The following is a 13858-nucleotide window of genomic DNA, read 5'->3' on the forward strand; positions in this document are numbered from 1 at the left end:
AATGATGATACTGAAACGTAGTAACTATTACCCTGTGGAGAGTTGGAACTTTGGTTGCACCCAAACTGAGAGTTCTAGTAAGGGTGACTTTGAAGCTGCATGTAGACTTCTGTTTGGGTGAGTCACTTTTCTGGAATGGGGAGGAGAATGTGGAAAGTTCATGAGAATCTCCCTTTCTAGGGTCCTATAGAGACATAGAGCCATGGTAGAACACTTTCCTAGCACACACAAGCCCTAGACTCTACTCTAGCTTTCTTACACAGCATGTAAAAATATACAAGGTCAGGCAACTGAGGATGTATACTTCTGTATACAACCTTTCATACCCTTCCATGTTCATCATTTGGATACATGCTTGAATCTCTGAAGTTATCAGAGCTGGATTTTTCCTTAAGTGCATTTCTAGCTTCTAAATGTTTTGAGGCTCTCTTCTGTCTTCTCTACCTACTTCCAAATGCCAAGAGTTTGAGCTGCTTGTGAGTGCCATGTGTTCCCTCTTCTCAGCTGAATGAACTTTCCCCCTTTCATCTGCTGCCCATCTACTCTTTTATCATCAAAACCACCTCCAGTTAAGGCCCCAGGGACAGGGTATTCTGTTCCCCTGACCCCAGGCAATGGATCCTACCCTGTTCCTGGAACAATGGCGCCAATATCTAGGAATAAATCTAATACAACCTGTACAACTTCTCCAGGGAGAAAAACAATGTAATTAAGAACAGTCTACCAAATGTTGGCAGGGATGTGAGGGAAAGGAACCCTATTGCAGTGTTGGTGGGAATGTAAACCACTCTGGACAGCAGTCTACAGGTTCCTCAAAAAACTAAATATAAATCTTCCCTATGACCCAGCCTGGGCATCTACCCAGGACATCACAAGCCAGGATATAAAGACACTTGCACATCCATGTTCATTGCTGCACTATTCACAATAGCCAAGTTGTGGAAACAGCCCAGATGCCCTACAATAAATGAGTGGATCCAAAAAAAATGTGGTACCTATACACAATGGAATTTTACCCAGCCATTAGAGAGAATAATTTACTTCATTTGCAGGGAAATGGATGCATTAGAGAGAATAATTTACCTCATTTGCAGGGAAATGGATGGACCTAGAACAAATCATGTGAAATGAGATAAGCCACACTCAGAGAGACAAAGAGCATGTGTTTTCTCTCATTTGCAGAAACTAGATCTAAAATGCACCGGAACATGGTATATTGTACAGGACTCACACACAGTGAGACCAAAGGAGGGTATTCTTAGGGGAGGATCACAAGGGCACAATGCCTATGTACCTCTGATCATATAAAGTAATATTTATTGAAATGAATTCCAGGAAATGGAAGCAATAGATGTTTTTCTTTCATTTTTTTTTCTTTTTGTCTTGTTTGTTCATTTATCTATCTTTGGGAGGGTAAGGGGGGCACAGAAACGGAGGGACAAAGTGTGAACAAATGCAGCAGTGGTACTCACTAGACATTATTTTTCAAATGAACTATACAACTTGTGGGTGAGGACGGGAGGGAAAAACTGGGAGAGAATGAGGAAAAGGGTGACATTGTCCAAAGAGAAATGTACACTTTATCTGACTTATATAACTGTAACCCCTCTGTGTATGGCCTTTATAATAACAATAAAAAGTAAAATAAGAGAGTTTCATGGATTGTCTGCCTGAGATAGCTCTGAACTATGATCTTTAGACTTCAACCTCTTGAGTAGACAGGATTACAATCATGAGCCACTGGTGCCTGACTTCTGTGCATTTGGCTTTCCCATGATACCGTCTTCAATAATTTCCTAAACCAGAAAATAGACATTGACTCAGTATTAATGACTCAGGATCTTTTTTCAGTCTCATTAGTTTTGACATGTATTTGTTTTTTGATGTGTATTACTATGAAATTTTGCCACATGCACAGTTTGTATAAAATACCGAAAAAGTTATATAACTATTCATTATCACCAAGAAATTCTTTCATGCTACATCATTTATAGGCAGACTCTCCACCTAACTCTAGAGCCTGCTAAGCACTGGTAACAATTGCCATCACTACAATTGTGTCATTCTAAGAGTGGTACATAAATGGGATCATAAATTGCATTATCATTTGAGATTGAATGCTTTTCATTCAGCATTAACCCTTCCCTTAGGACTTATTGTTACATGTATCAATAGTTCATTCTTTTACATTGCTGAATAATATTCCATTGTATAGATATATATGGAAGTTCATTTATGATTAGAGAGAGGCAGAGACAGACAGACAGATAGAGACAACAGATAATAGACAGAGACAGAGAGAGAGTAGTAAAGAATTTCTTTTAGCAGGTTCTTTAGGATCTTCTAAATAAATATTTATTCCATTGCTAAAATAGGTAGTTTTATCTCCTACTTTAAAAAAATTTATGTCTTTAATTTCTTATCCTTACCTGATTGCCCTTGACAGAAATTTCAGTGCAACAGTGAACAGAAATGGAAAGAATATATATCTATATCCAGGTCTAGATCTCAGAGGAAAGATTTCAATCTTCCCTTTTATTTATAGAGTCAGTTCTTCCTCAATGCCCTTAATCAAACTAGACTCTCTTCTGTCACTTCTTTGCTAAGTATTTTTATAGGGAAAGTAGTTAAATTCCTTCAGACATTTTTCTCTGTACCTATTGGGCTATTTGTGTGGCAGTTATTATCCTATCGATGCAATCTAATTGTATTTTATTCTATTAATATGACATATCTCATTGATTAAATTTTGCATACTGGATTAGCCTTTTGCTGATAAATCTTTTGTCTCCATATCTAACCCTTTCAAGAATATTTTCCTGCTTGGTGCCGGGTGGTTCACGCTTATAATCCTAGCTACTCAGGAGGCTGAGATCTGAGGATCGCAGGTCAAAGCCAGCCTGGGCAGGACTCTTTATCTCCAACAAACCACCAGAAAACTGGAAGTGGTGATGTGGCTTAAGTGGCAGAGCGCTTGCCTTGAGCTGAAGAGCTGAGGGACAGCGCCCAGGCGCAGAGTTCAAGCCCCACGACTGACCAAAATAATTTTTTTTAACTAAGTTTGTGTTTGTTGGTATTTTACTCCAAGGAACTAACAAGACAGAAACGGCTTAAATAAGAGTTTCAGAACAATCTTTTGGAAACAAAGGCATCACTGTAACATTCCGGAGGAAGCTATTATAAAATATCTAGTACATAAAATAATAGCTCTGCGCTACCAGGCAGTGATGGGTGGGGCCTCCACCTACTGGTGAATGTACCATGGAAAGTACTGGAAGGGTACTAAATTTCTCTTTAGCTGAGTTCATCTTAGATAGAGATCTCAGAAAAATTATATTAAGTGAAGTAAGCCAGGCTGAGAGCCAAAGGGCTCATGTTTGTTTGTTTTTCTCACTTCCACATAAGTGCATTTATACACAAACAAACTGATTAAAATATGATTTGTGCAGTGGAGAATTCCAATGGTGCAACACTTTGAAACTAACATCATTTACCAAAATGAAGCAGAAACATGTTCGGGGAAGTAGGGAGCAGAAGTCAAAGGGAAGACTTTGACAGATGAATGAAGAGAGGAGAGGTGGCCTATTAGAGTCATAATAGCCAATATACATATGTGAAAAATGGAGCCAGGTAACTTAAGGGGACGGATGGGGCTGGGAGAGATGGGTAAGAACAATGGAAGGGCTGACTTGATCAAGATACGTTGTTCTCATAAACAGACCTGTTGAATTGAAACCCCTTTTTACACTAGTTAAAGATAGAAGAAGAAAGAAGGAGGAGGAAGAAGAAAGAAGAAGAAAAGAAGAGAAGAAAAAAGAAAGGAGGAGGAGGAGGAGGAAGAAGAAGAAGAAAGAGGAGAAGTTCTTTGATTTGTGTTACAGTACATTAAAAATCCAGGAAATTTCTTTTAATCTATATGCTGTAATAGGAACAATGGATAAGTTATTGGACTTTTTACCCATGAATCTTAGGCAGACTTCCTTGGTCACTGTGATACATTCCCTTGTCCTTAGCACAAGAGGAAAGGGCTGTCTACGGACCTGTGGACAAAGTGAATGTCCACAAGTTCTCCCCAGAGGCACTTCTTGTAAGCTCTTTGTCAGATGGGAACATCTGGATACTTCCTCTGTCTTTCATATCCTTCAAGAAAGTAGCTCTCTCTGGGCACTGGTGGCTCATGTCTATAATTCTAGCTACCCAGGAGGCTGAGATCTGAGAATCCCAGTTCAAAGCCAGCCTGGGCAGGAAGGTCTGTGAGACTCTTATCTCCAATAAGCCACCAGAAAACAGGAGTGGCGCTGTGGCTCAAAGTGGTAGAGCACTGGCCTTGAGCAAAAAGAGCTCAGGGACAGCTCCCAGGTCCCGAGTTCAAGCTCTACAACCAACCAAAAAAAACAAAAACAAAAACAAAAACAAAAACAGAGGATAGCTCTGATTTCCTCCAGTGTTACTTGGAGCTGTGCTCTTCACTTGCCTGAGGGGAGGAAAAGTTGATCTGATCTGAACAGGCTTCAAATCCTGTGCAGTAGGGACTGTTCCTTCTCTCCTGGGTCATTAAGACCCATTGTACTGGCTTTGGAATCTAAGGTAGTGCGTTGGAACAGCACCTGCTGTTCTTCCTCTCTTTTCATTGCTTTATCGCTGGGACATCTGCCATAATGAGATATCATGACTCTCCATCGGCCTGTTCAATCAATTCAAAAAAGGTCATGATGTGAAAGTGTTTCAGGTATCAATCAAGCAGTATGTTCTTACTGAATTCCCTGTAAAAAGAACATCCATTGTAAATAATGATAAATAGAAGGTGAATTTCCATCCAAGAATTGTTAGTTTTGTTGGTTGTGGGGCTTGAACTCAGGGCCTGGGTACTGTCTCTGAGCTTTATTGCTCAGGGCTGGTGCTCTACCACTTTTAGCCACAATGCCACCTCTGGTTTTCTAGTGGCTAATTAGAGATGAGAGTCTCACAAACTTTCCTGCCTGGGCTAGCTTTGAACTAGGATCCTCAGATCTCAGCCTCCTGAGTAGCTAGGATTACAGGCCTGAGCCAACAGCACCCAGCCAATTATGTATATGCATATATTCTCTTAGCTTTTCTTTCTTTCTTTCTTTCTTTCTTTCTTTCTTTCTTTCTTTCTTTCTTTCTTTCTTTCTTTCTTTCTTTCATTCTTGTTTCTTTCTTTCTTTCATTCTTTCTTCCTTTCTTTCATTCTTTCATTCTTTCTTTCTTTGTTATCTGTCATGGGGCTTGAACTCTGGGCCTGGGTGCTGTCCCTTAGCTCTTCAGCTCAAGGCTAGTGCTTTACCACTTGAGCCACACTTCCGGCGTTTTCTGTTTATGTGGTGCTGAGGAATCGAACCCAGGGCCTCACACATGCAAGGCAAGCACTTTACTACTGAGCCACCTTCCCAGCCCTTCTGTTAGCTTTTAATGAGCACCTTAGTGTAGATCACTCTAGAACTGTGCATCCAGCTCTGGTTGATCCTTGTGTCTTCTCACAGTATGCTTTGCTGCCGAGATCAGAAAACTTGACAACCAAAATCTTGAGTGGCGTGACTGGAATAAGTTAGCATTGGGACTTTCCTAGCTCACCTATCTTCCTCCAAGTCGCCAAGAAGAGAAATGACAGCATCACTTATTTCTCTAGGAGCTGAAGATGCCTTTCAAGGACATCTTCTGTGTCCCCACCCCTACCCCTTCCTGTGGAAGCCCAGCCTGCAGGTGTATAAATAGGTAATTTTGAACTTTCCTGCCCTAACCCAGTCCTCTTTCCTCTAAAATGAGCAGGTCCCTCCTGCTGAGCCTCCTCACCTTGCTCTCCTGCTTTAGGGGTAAGTTCCAAGGACTGATGGCTGGTCAGAAGTGTCCAGGATCTAGACATGAGCCAGTAATCCATAGCTCAGAGCCTTTATGGTAACACAGATATGGTGAACTGTTAACTCTGTGCCCTGATTTTTACCTACAATGTGTGAAATGTCCCTGACTTTAAAGAAAGGCCTTTATAGGAGGAAACGGGTAGGAAACGGGGAGGAAAAGGGTAGGAAACAGAGCAACTGAGAGGATTTCCCTAAAAGCTGTGAGATGGGGGATGGAAAATGAGATCTTCAGACGATGTATCATTTTTTTTTTGTCATTTCAACAGTCCTGTCTGGGTCATTTGCAGAGAAAGAGAGTTCAGGTAAGTAGAAATGGATGCAAGACAGGAATGGGAGGAAGGTGGTTTAGGGTGGGTAACAGGAACCTAACTCTTAACAGCCACCGGACAGGGTATGTTTATGATGGGAAGGAAAGAAGGAGGAGGTAGAATGTTGACTTTACAGGCACCAACCATCCAAAACTAAAGTGTAGCAATCAGGAGTCTCAGATGAATGTCTCCCTTGTCAGGTCCCAGGTGAGAACAACTACAGAAGGTCAACTGGAAAGAAAAGAATTGAGTTGTTAAGTGTGCCTTTCTCCTCTTCCTTCTGGCCTGTGTTACAGCCTGCAGGGATGGGAGTCTGAGAAGCTCTAAAAAGATGAAGAGAGCTAGAAAGAAAGAAGGGATGGACAGCATCTCGAGTGGGTGACTAAGCTTTGAAAAGACAGAGTGAACCTTGGCTTGTTCTGGTTCCAGGCTGAGTGGAGAATAAGCCCCGAGGAGGGAAATGACAGAAGCACTGGGCAGGAGGTACATCTAAGACAAATTTGCAGATGACTTTTCCCTCCCTCTTCTTTGCCAGCACAGACACTCAAGTAGCCATTGATAAACATGATTCTGGTGAGTACACACAGCTTCTGGTGAGTACACACAACCCAACCACCTCACAATGGAGGTTTCTATTCCTTCTCCTCGACCTTTCTTTCCCTGCTCACCTTTCAAGATAAAACCCTTCAGACCTTAAACTCCAGCCCCTCTCTTGCCTTAGTCCATTTCAATAGGGGAGAGCGTTCACAGTTTATGGTAAAAGCATGCAACGCCATGCAAAGTTCAAAATCGGAAGGGAGGATGGGGTCCTTTCATGGTCATGCCATCTTTCACTTCGATTCCCTCTTTCTGTGTCCAAGAGAGGCACCTTATTCAATGTAGGATGTGTCACCTTATGTTCCCTGGTGAAAAGTGCTCTAGAGGAAGAGGAGTCTGCACAACCACAGCAGAAGAGGCCTGTGCAATTGGGATGCTGTACAAAGGTATGTTGTAGGGTGGGGAAAAGAAAGACAAGGTGGGGGAATCCAAGAGGCCCCATGGGCCACTGCAATGGGGGGAGAGGTTGACTCTGGCTACTACCAGCAGGTTTATGTCTAGGATGACTGATATCTTTGGCCCTCATCCTGTGCCCTCATGACAAAAACAGATGGCGGGGCACTGGTGGCTCATTCTTGACATCCTAGTCACTCAGGAGGCTGAGATTTGAGGCTCATGGTTTGGTGCCAGCCTGCGTAGGAAAGTCTGTGTGATACTCTTATCTTCAATTAATCAGCAAAAGTGGATCTGTAGCTCAAATGGCAGAACACCAGCCTTGAGTAAAAAAGCTAAGGAATAAAGCTCAATCCCTGAGTTCAAACCCCAGTACTGGCATACACACACACACACACACACACACACACACACACACACACACACACACACACACACACACACACACACACACACACAGAGATGAAGGTGATCAGTAGAGACTGGAGTATGTAGCTAAGGCAATGGTATTTGAGAAGCCCAATAAAAAAAACAGAGGAGACTGAACTGAGGTGAAAGGAGAGAAACAATGTTTGTCCAGAAAAGAACAACTAGCTGCTACAGTACCTGACTCAACTTCCTCATAGAGGACTAAACAAATAGTGGGACCAGTGTCCATCAGAAGACACTGGTTAAATAGCCCCTCAAGGGTAAGACTAGAGCTCATGATTTCTCTAGTTTCTCCCCTTCTGTGCTCCACACACCCGTGGCATGTATAACCCTTTCTTCTATAGAAACCCATCTTTGGCAATCCCCAAATTGCTGCTCACATAACTTCCCTACCTGTAAAACAGTCCCAGTATTCTTTACAATATCTCCCAGCCCTTCAAACCCTAAACTTCACAGTGTTGTTGAGAGCTAAAGAGAATTGGTTTTCCAGAAGCTTGAGAACCAGGCTTGCTGATCTGTTCCTCCTCCCTCATTCAGCGGATCGTACACTCTGGCTAAGCTTCATGGGCTGCCTGAAGAACTGTGCCAACGTGCAAAACATAAAATGGAGTGTCTATTTTGTGACCTTCAAATGCTGTCGGGGCTATGACTTGTGCAACGACGACCTTTAACTATGGTGGAGGCTCCAGCGGTCCCTAAATTTGGATGGGTGACATCTCAGCATCTCCACAAAGCCTCCTAAAAACACACTGAAGAGGACGGTAAACATGGATCCAGCTTTCTCATGTCAAGAAAGCAGCTCTCTCTTCTTCTAGAGTGTCTGTCTTACTCCAAAAAGTAAAATAAAATAAATGAAAAGTGAAACCTTGAGAACACGATCAATGTATCCCAGAGACGATTACAAACCTAGGGTGTTCACTTATGTTATTAGCCAAGTTATCAGAAAAAGAGGGAAAGAATAATTCAATTTCAAAGAGACAGTTCCTTCCTCTCTTTTCTGCTTCTTCCCTTCTGTGGCACGATATTTTGATTTTTTTCTTCTTTTCCTCCTCCCACCCCCAACATATTGTCCCTTCTATCATGCTAATTAAAACATAGGATATTGATCTCACATGAAAGAATATGTCATTATGAAAAGAAATGATTCAAGTCTTCTTGGATTTCATTCATTGTTTGTTTGTTGTTCATTGTTGTTTGTTTGCTCTTGTGCTGGTAGTGGGGGCTTGAATTCAGGGCCTGGGAACTGTCTCTTAGGTTTTGGGCTCCAAGATGGCACTCTACACTTGGGCCACACCTTTCCTTCTGACTTTTTGCTGGTTAATTGGAAATAAGGGTCTCATATTCTTTCCTGCCCTAGGCTGGCTGTGAACTATAATCCTCAGTTCTCAGCCTGCTGAGTATCTGGGGTGACAGGTGTGAGTGAGCCACCAGCACCTGGCTTTGGATTTTATTCGTGAATATTTCCCCCAAACCTAGTTAACAGAAGGTTAGGATATAGAAAGGAACTTGTACAAAGGAAGATTTTCTGTCTTCTAGACTGTCTAGATTACCTTCTAGACAGATATATCATTTGCTAGCTCAAGAGTATATGCTAAGCTGCGTGCTAGTGGCTCATACCTGTAATCCTAGCTATTCAAGAGGCTGAGGATCTTAGTTCAAAGCCAGCTTGGGCTAGCTTTTTAGATTCTTACCTCCAGTTAACTGAAAAGGTAGGTGTAGTTCAAGTGCTACAGTGTGCTATCCTTGAAGGGAAAAAGCCAAGTGAGAACATGGGACTCTGAGTTCAAGTGCAGTATTGGCACCAAAAACAAAATAAAACAAAACAAAATGCAGATCAATGTTTTGGTACACTAATACAATGGTACACTAATAAATATAGTGATCAAGTCAATATCCTTAGGTTTTCTATCATCTTAACTATTCTTCCTTCTTTACAATAGCATGCAAAACCCTCTTTTTTGATTATACAACACAAGATTGTCAACTATAATCTGCCTCTGCATACTATGTGTCTTCTTATCTGGCTGTGACGTTGGTTAGGTATCTTATTTTTTGCTAGCATCTGGTGATTTGAACCCAGGACCTCACACTTGCTAGATTGGTGTGATCCCTCTGAACCACATTTTTTGTGGATGTTGAGCTGTAATTCTTTATATATTCAAAATATTACATTCATCCATTTTGATGTACCATTTCTTGAATTGTTTATTGATTGATTGGTGGTACTAGGAGTTGAACTTAGGACATTGTGCTTGTTAGACATTTGCTTTACTGCTGAGCCACGGCTCCAGCCCTATTTTGCACTTCTTACATTTGGTCCTACTTCCTTACTTAATGGGATCTGCTGGTTTTAAGCCTTCCTGATGTAGTTGGGATGACAAGTGCATGGTACTTAATATCCTTTTTCTGTGTGGGAGATGACATTACACTGAGTTATTAAATTTCTTTGGGCTCCTTGAGACTATCATAATTTCTCAGCGATTCCATTCTTGACTGTTTGAGGAATATTTATTACATAATCCGTCTTTTTCTGATAGCATTATTATGCTACACTGGAGTCATTTGTTATTGAGAGAAAGGCTGAAAGGACAAAAAAATCATTTTCTTCAAATCATATCAGGGCAATGGCCAACATAGTTTATCTTGCAACTCACCACTCAACATTGATATTCTGGCTAAGGTAGAGTTTGTCAGATCTTGCTACTACAGTGCTACCCTATTTCCTTTCCTCCCCCTCACCAACTTTCTATACTATACATTTAGAAGTCAACAGTTGCTGGGCACTGGTGGCTCATGCCTTTAATCCTAGCTACACAGGAGGCCAAGATCCAAGGATCACAGTTCAAAGCCGGCCCGGGCAGGAAAGTCTGTGAAACTCTTATCTGCAATAAACCAACAGAAAACCAGAAGTGGCACTGTAGCTCAAGTGGTAGAGCACTAGCCTTGAGTTGAATTGCTGAGGGAGAATGCCCAGGCCCAGAGTTCAAGCCCCATGACCAACAACCACAAAAAAGTGAACAGTCACTGTGCACACCCACAAATAAAGGGCTCAAGTTATATCTTGTTGAGGGTGAAATAGTTGATGGTTAATTATCTGTAACTTTTCTGCAGGAAAGTTTTGTCCATGTTGCCTATTTAGTCATTTGAAAAATTACCTAGTTTTATCATGGTACTCAAAAACTCATGGGCATTCACTTGATTCTTTAGGTACATTTGTTGTGTTATTTCAGTTTGGGGACATGGATAAATTTCTCAGTTTGTTCCTGTGTCCCTTTAATTTGTCTCCACTGTGTTTTCAGAGTCAACTTTTATATTTCCTGTTCTACTCCTAAAGTTAGCCTGTCATCCACGGACCTCCAATTTCTTCTTTTACAGAAGGGTCTGAGAAACCAATGTGTAGGGGCTGAGGTGCTCACAACCATCGGTGTCATTGTATGTAGGCCTTCATCTGACAGAACAAGGAAATACACATTTGTGTATGTACGTATGTAAATGTACCACATATTTTCCCCTGCATCTATATTAAACTAAAAGTGAACTCATGCTGATATCTCAATGTAAGTAATCAGCCCGTTTCACCTGTTTTGTAAAATGTATGAGTATAGAGTCATTTATAATATTCCTGTATTACCTTTTAATGAGTATGGAATCCAGAATGGTAGTCCCTCCCCCTTTTCATTTCTCATACTTGTGACGCACAGTTTCTCTGCTTCTCCTTAACTAGCCTGGCTAGAGGTTTATATTTTTAATATCCAGGATGTGGTTACTGCAGGTAAGTCTCAATGTTTTCAGGCTCTGCCTAGTAGTTCCTCTCCTGGCACTGGAGGAGAGGGGGATGCGGCTGTGGAAGTCATATGATCTAGAGGGTCAGGGCTGAGGGCTCCTAGGCTGGTTTGCCAGCTAACATGAGCCAGGATGCAGTTCCTGGAGGTGGACTTGCCTCAGTGCTTGCACAGAGAAATCGGCAGTTGACTTCCCTGTGCCGGGGAGGAGCCTAAGTAAGCTTGGGCCCCTCAAATTGGCCTGGCAGTAAACATAGCCGGATTCTGTTCCTACAGGAGGGACTTCCGGTCCTCAGACCCTGCCCACCATGTTACCTACTTGTAGAGGGTAGGAGGTTATGGATACCTAATGAGGTGGACAATTTGACCTTGAGGGCCTTAGATCAGACAGGCAGCAAACACCCACCCACGGCCATTCCACAGGTAGTCCTCAGGACTTTTCAAACACTGGACTGAGGAGGTAGTCAGTAGACAAGCAATTGCCCATGCACACAGGGTACTAGGCCTGACGCTCAGCACTGCTCAGGCGGAGGGAAGCTAGCTGGGATCTCTTGCAGATTGTCTCAGCTCCTTCCACCATAGATGCTGCCCTTCCGTGTGTGTGTGTGTGTGTGTGTGTGTGTGTGTGTGAGCGCACGTGCAAGCAATGGGGGTACTGCTGGCCAAAAGAGTGACCCAAAAAAGAGTGCATTGGAGAGTGAGACAAGAGTATGAGGTTCTTCACTGGAAATGAAGGGCCTATAGCCTACGTACTCTATCTGCCTAAGAGTTCATTTCCCTGGGAGTGAGGAAGAAGATTGTGCCATCCTAGGGGAAAAAGAAAGATGTAGTGGTGTGCGCCTGTCATTCCAAGCTATGATGGAAGCTGGGTGCAGTAGTACATAGCTGTCATTCTAGTAACACAGGAAAGTGCGTATGGGCCAAGTTGACCATAAAGCTAGACCCTAGCTAAAAACACAACCAACCAACCCATTAAGGCCTGGCAGAATGGCTCAAGTAGTAGAGTGCTAGCCTAGCAAGTAAGAAAGAGGTCCTAGGTTCAATACCACTTACACACACACACACACACACACACACACACACACACACACACATACATACACACACACAATGCCATCATCAAATTCAAAGGAATGTGAGTGGATACATTTCCAAATGATTCTAGGGTCTAGTTCTTGAATTGTTTCTAGTAGTCTTCCTACTTGAAGTGTTGGCATCACCAAGGAAAGAGAAACAACTCTTGGTGAATTCTTACCCATAGTGTTAGTAAATGCAATAGTCCACTTGCCATAGAAAGTATCAGTATCATTATGTGATACTGATCAGCTTAATTGACTAGTCTTTTCTTCAGGTTTCTCATTTATTCAATTGTCTTAAGTCATAGTTGCTTTGTAGAAAATAGTGAAAGTATGAGTGTAAGGTTTGCTGAAAGAAGACCGCCACGTGGTTCATGCAGAAAAGAGTTTATTTGGGAGACCCAAACTGCTGGGCCACACTGGAGAGTAGGATGTATTGTGTAGCAGTCTGATTAATGGAGGAGAGAGATTATATAGGGAAGAGCAGGAACAAGGTGTGACCAGAATGGATGAGGAAGTGGCCTCAGAGCCTGGAGAACCTTCCACTGTCCTTCAAGTGTGCAGCGACAAGTTACCTGGTTTAAGGTGCTGGGCAGGGACTTCTAGAGAGGGCCATGTGCAGTTTTGCATGGAGAAAGAACAAACGGGAAGGAGTCTACATGCAGTTTCTCATGAAAACAAAGTGGCGAAGTGGACATTTTCCCTGGCAGACTTAGCAATGAGGTCATGTATTAAAACACACACACACACACACACACACACACACACACACACACACACACACACACACACATACTTAGAATGGTTCTAGAAATATACTAAAAGCTGAAATAGTGATAGTCACAACAAAATTAAAAACCAAATCTTTCTTTGTTTATTGCATTTAAATCTTGAATGCATGTGCTATTTATTTTGGCTTGACATACAATGTTATATGGATAATCATCAACAGATTATGATCAAATTATCATTTTAGAAAGATATATGAAAAAAAACAGTAAGGTCTGCCCTGGCCATGCAGACCCTGAGCAGATACCTCCATACCTCTTGGACAAGTTTCTGTTACCTAAGTATCTGTTACTTAAGGTAACTGGCACAACTGGAAGCAGTCACCTTCCCCTCCTACTAGATCACATCCTGAGCCACCTCTGGTCACATGCCTCCCATGGGACCTTAGGAGGGTCCCAGGCCCTGAGGTGTGGCCACACCTTTCCCCCGCCTGGCCACACCTCTTCCTGTCCCTGGCCTAGCTAAGTCCTGGCCCAGGGGTGGGGCTCCCTTTTTCAGCCATGCCCCTCCACCATGCACGGCAGGGGCAGCAGTTTAGTAAATAAACTTCTTTTCCTGTCTGAATACCATGTGGTATTTTCTTCATCAGCTACCTATTGAAACCTACT

General features: G+C 42.4%; 1 protein-coding gene across 13 annotated transcripts; it reads left to right on the forward strand.

The window, feature by feature from the left end:
* Positions 1–5572: 5572 nt before the first annotated feature.
* Positions 5573–10067, forward strand: LOC138838862 (prostate and testis expressed protein 1-like). 13 transcript variants are annotated; one of them, XR_011375774.1, is made up of 6 exons: positions 5753–5831; positions 6143–6178; positions 6481–6558; positions 6720–6757; positions 7045–7167; positions 8141–10067. XR_011375774.1 is itself a non-coding variant. In XM_070038260.1 (6 exons), the coding sequence occupies exons 1-6, from the start codon at positions 5780–5782 to the stop codon at positions 8272–8274; spliced, it is 423 nt and encodes a 140-aa protein (XP_069894361.1). In that variant the 5' UTR covers positions 5759–5779; the 3' UTR covers positions 8275–10067. The 13 variants fall into 13 exon arrangements, 8 of the variants coding, with proteins under 8 accessions (XP_069894368.1, XP_069894364.1, XP_069894362.1 ...); XM_070038260.1 differs by having other exon boundaries at positions 5759–5831; positions 6725–6777; positions 7098–7167; XM_070038259.1 differs by having other exon boundaries at positions 5759–5831; positions 6725–6757.
* The last annotated feature ends 3791 nt before the right edge of the window (positions 10068–13858 follow it).

Source organism: Dipodomys merriami, unplaced genomic scaffold (assembly GCF_024711535.1).
Source record: "Dipodomys merriami isolate MVZ:Mamm:240054 unplaced genomic scaffold, mDipMer1.0.p SCAF_29, whole genome shotgun sequence".
NCBI lineage: Eukaryota > Metazoa > Chordata > Mammalia > Rodentia > Heteromyidae > Dipodomys > Dipodomys merriami.

Excerpts from the sequence above, each read along its gene's own strand:
- LOC138838862 (XM_070038259.1), top strand. The coding sequence starts at position 5,780 with ATGAGCAGGTCCCTCCTGCTGAGCCTCCTCACCTTGCTCTCCTGCTTT. Across the intron at positions 5,832-6,142 it reads CTTGCTCTCCTGCTTTAGGG|TCCTGTCTGGGTCATTTGCA; the intron begins GTAAGTTCCAAG and ends TCATTTCAACAG. Across the intron at positions 6,758-7,044 it reads CATTGATAAACATGATTCTG|AGAGGCACCTTATTCAATGT; the intron begins GTGAGTACACAC and ends TCTGTGTCCAAG.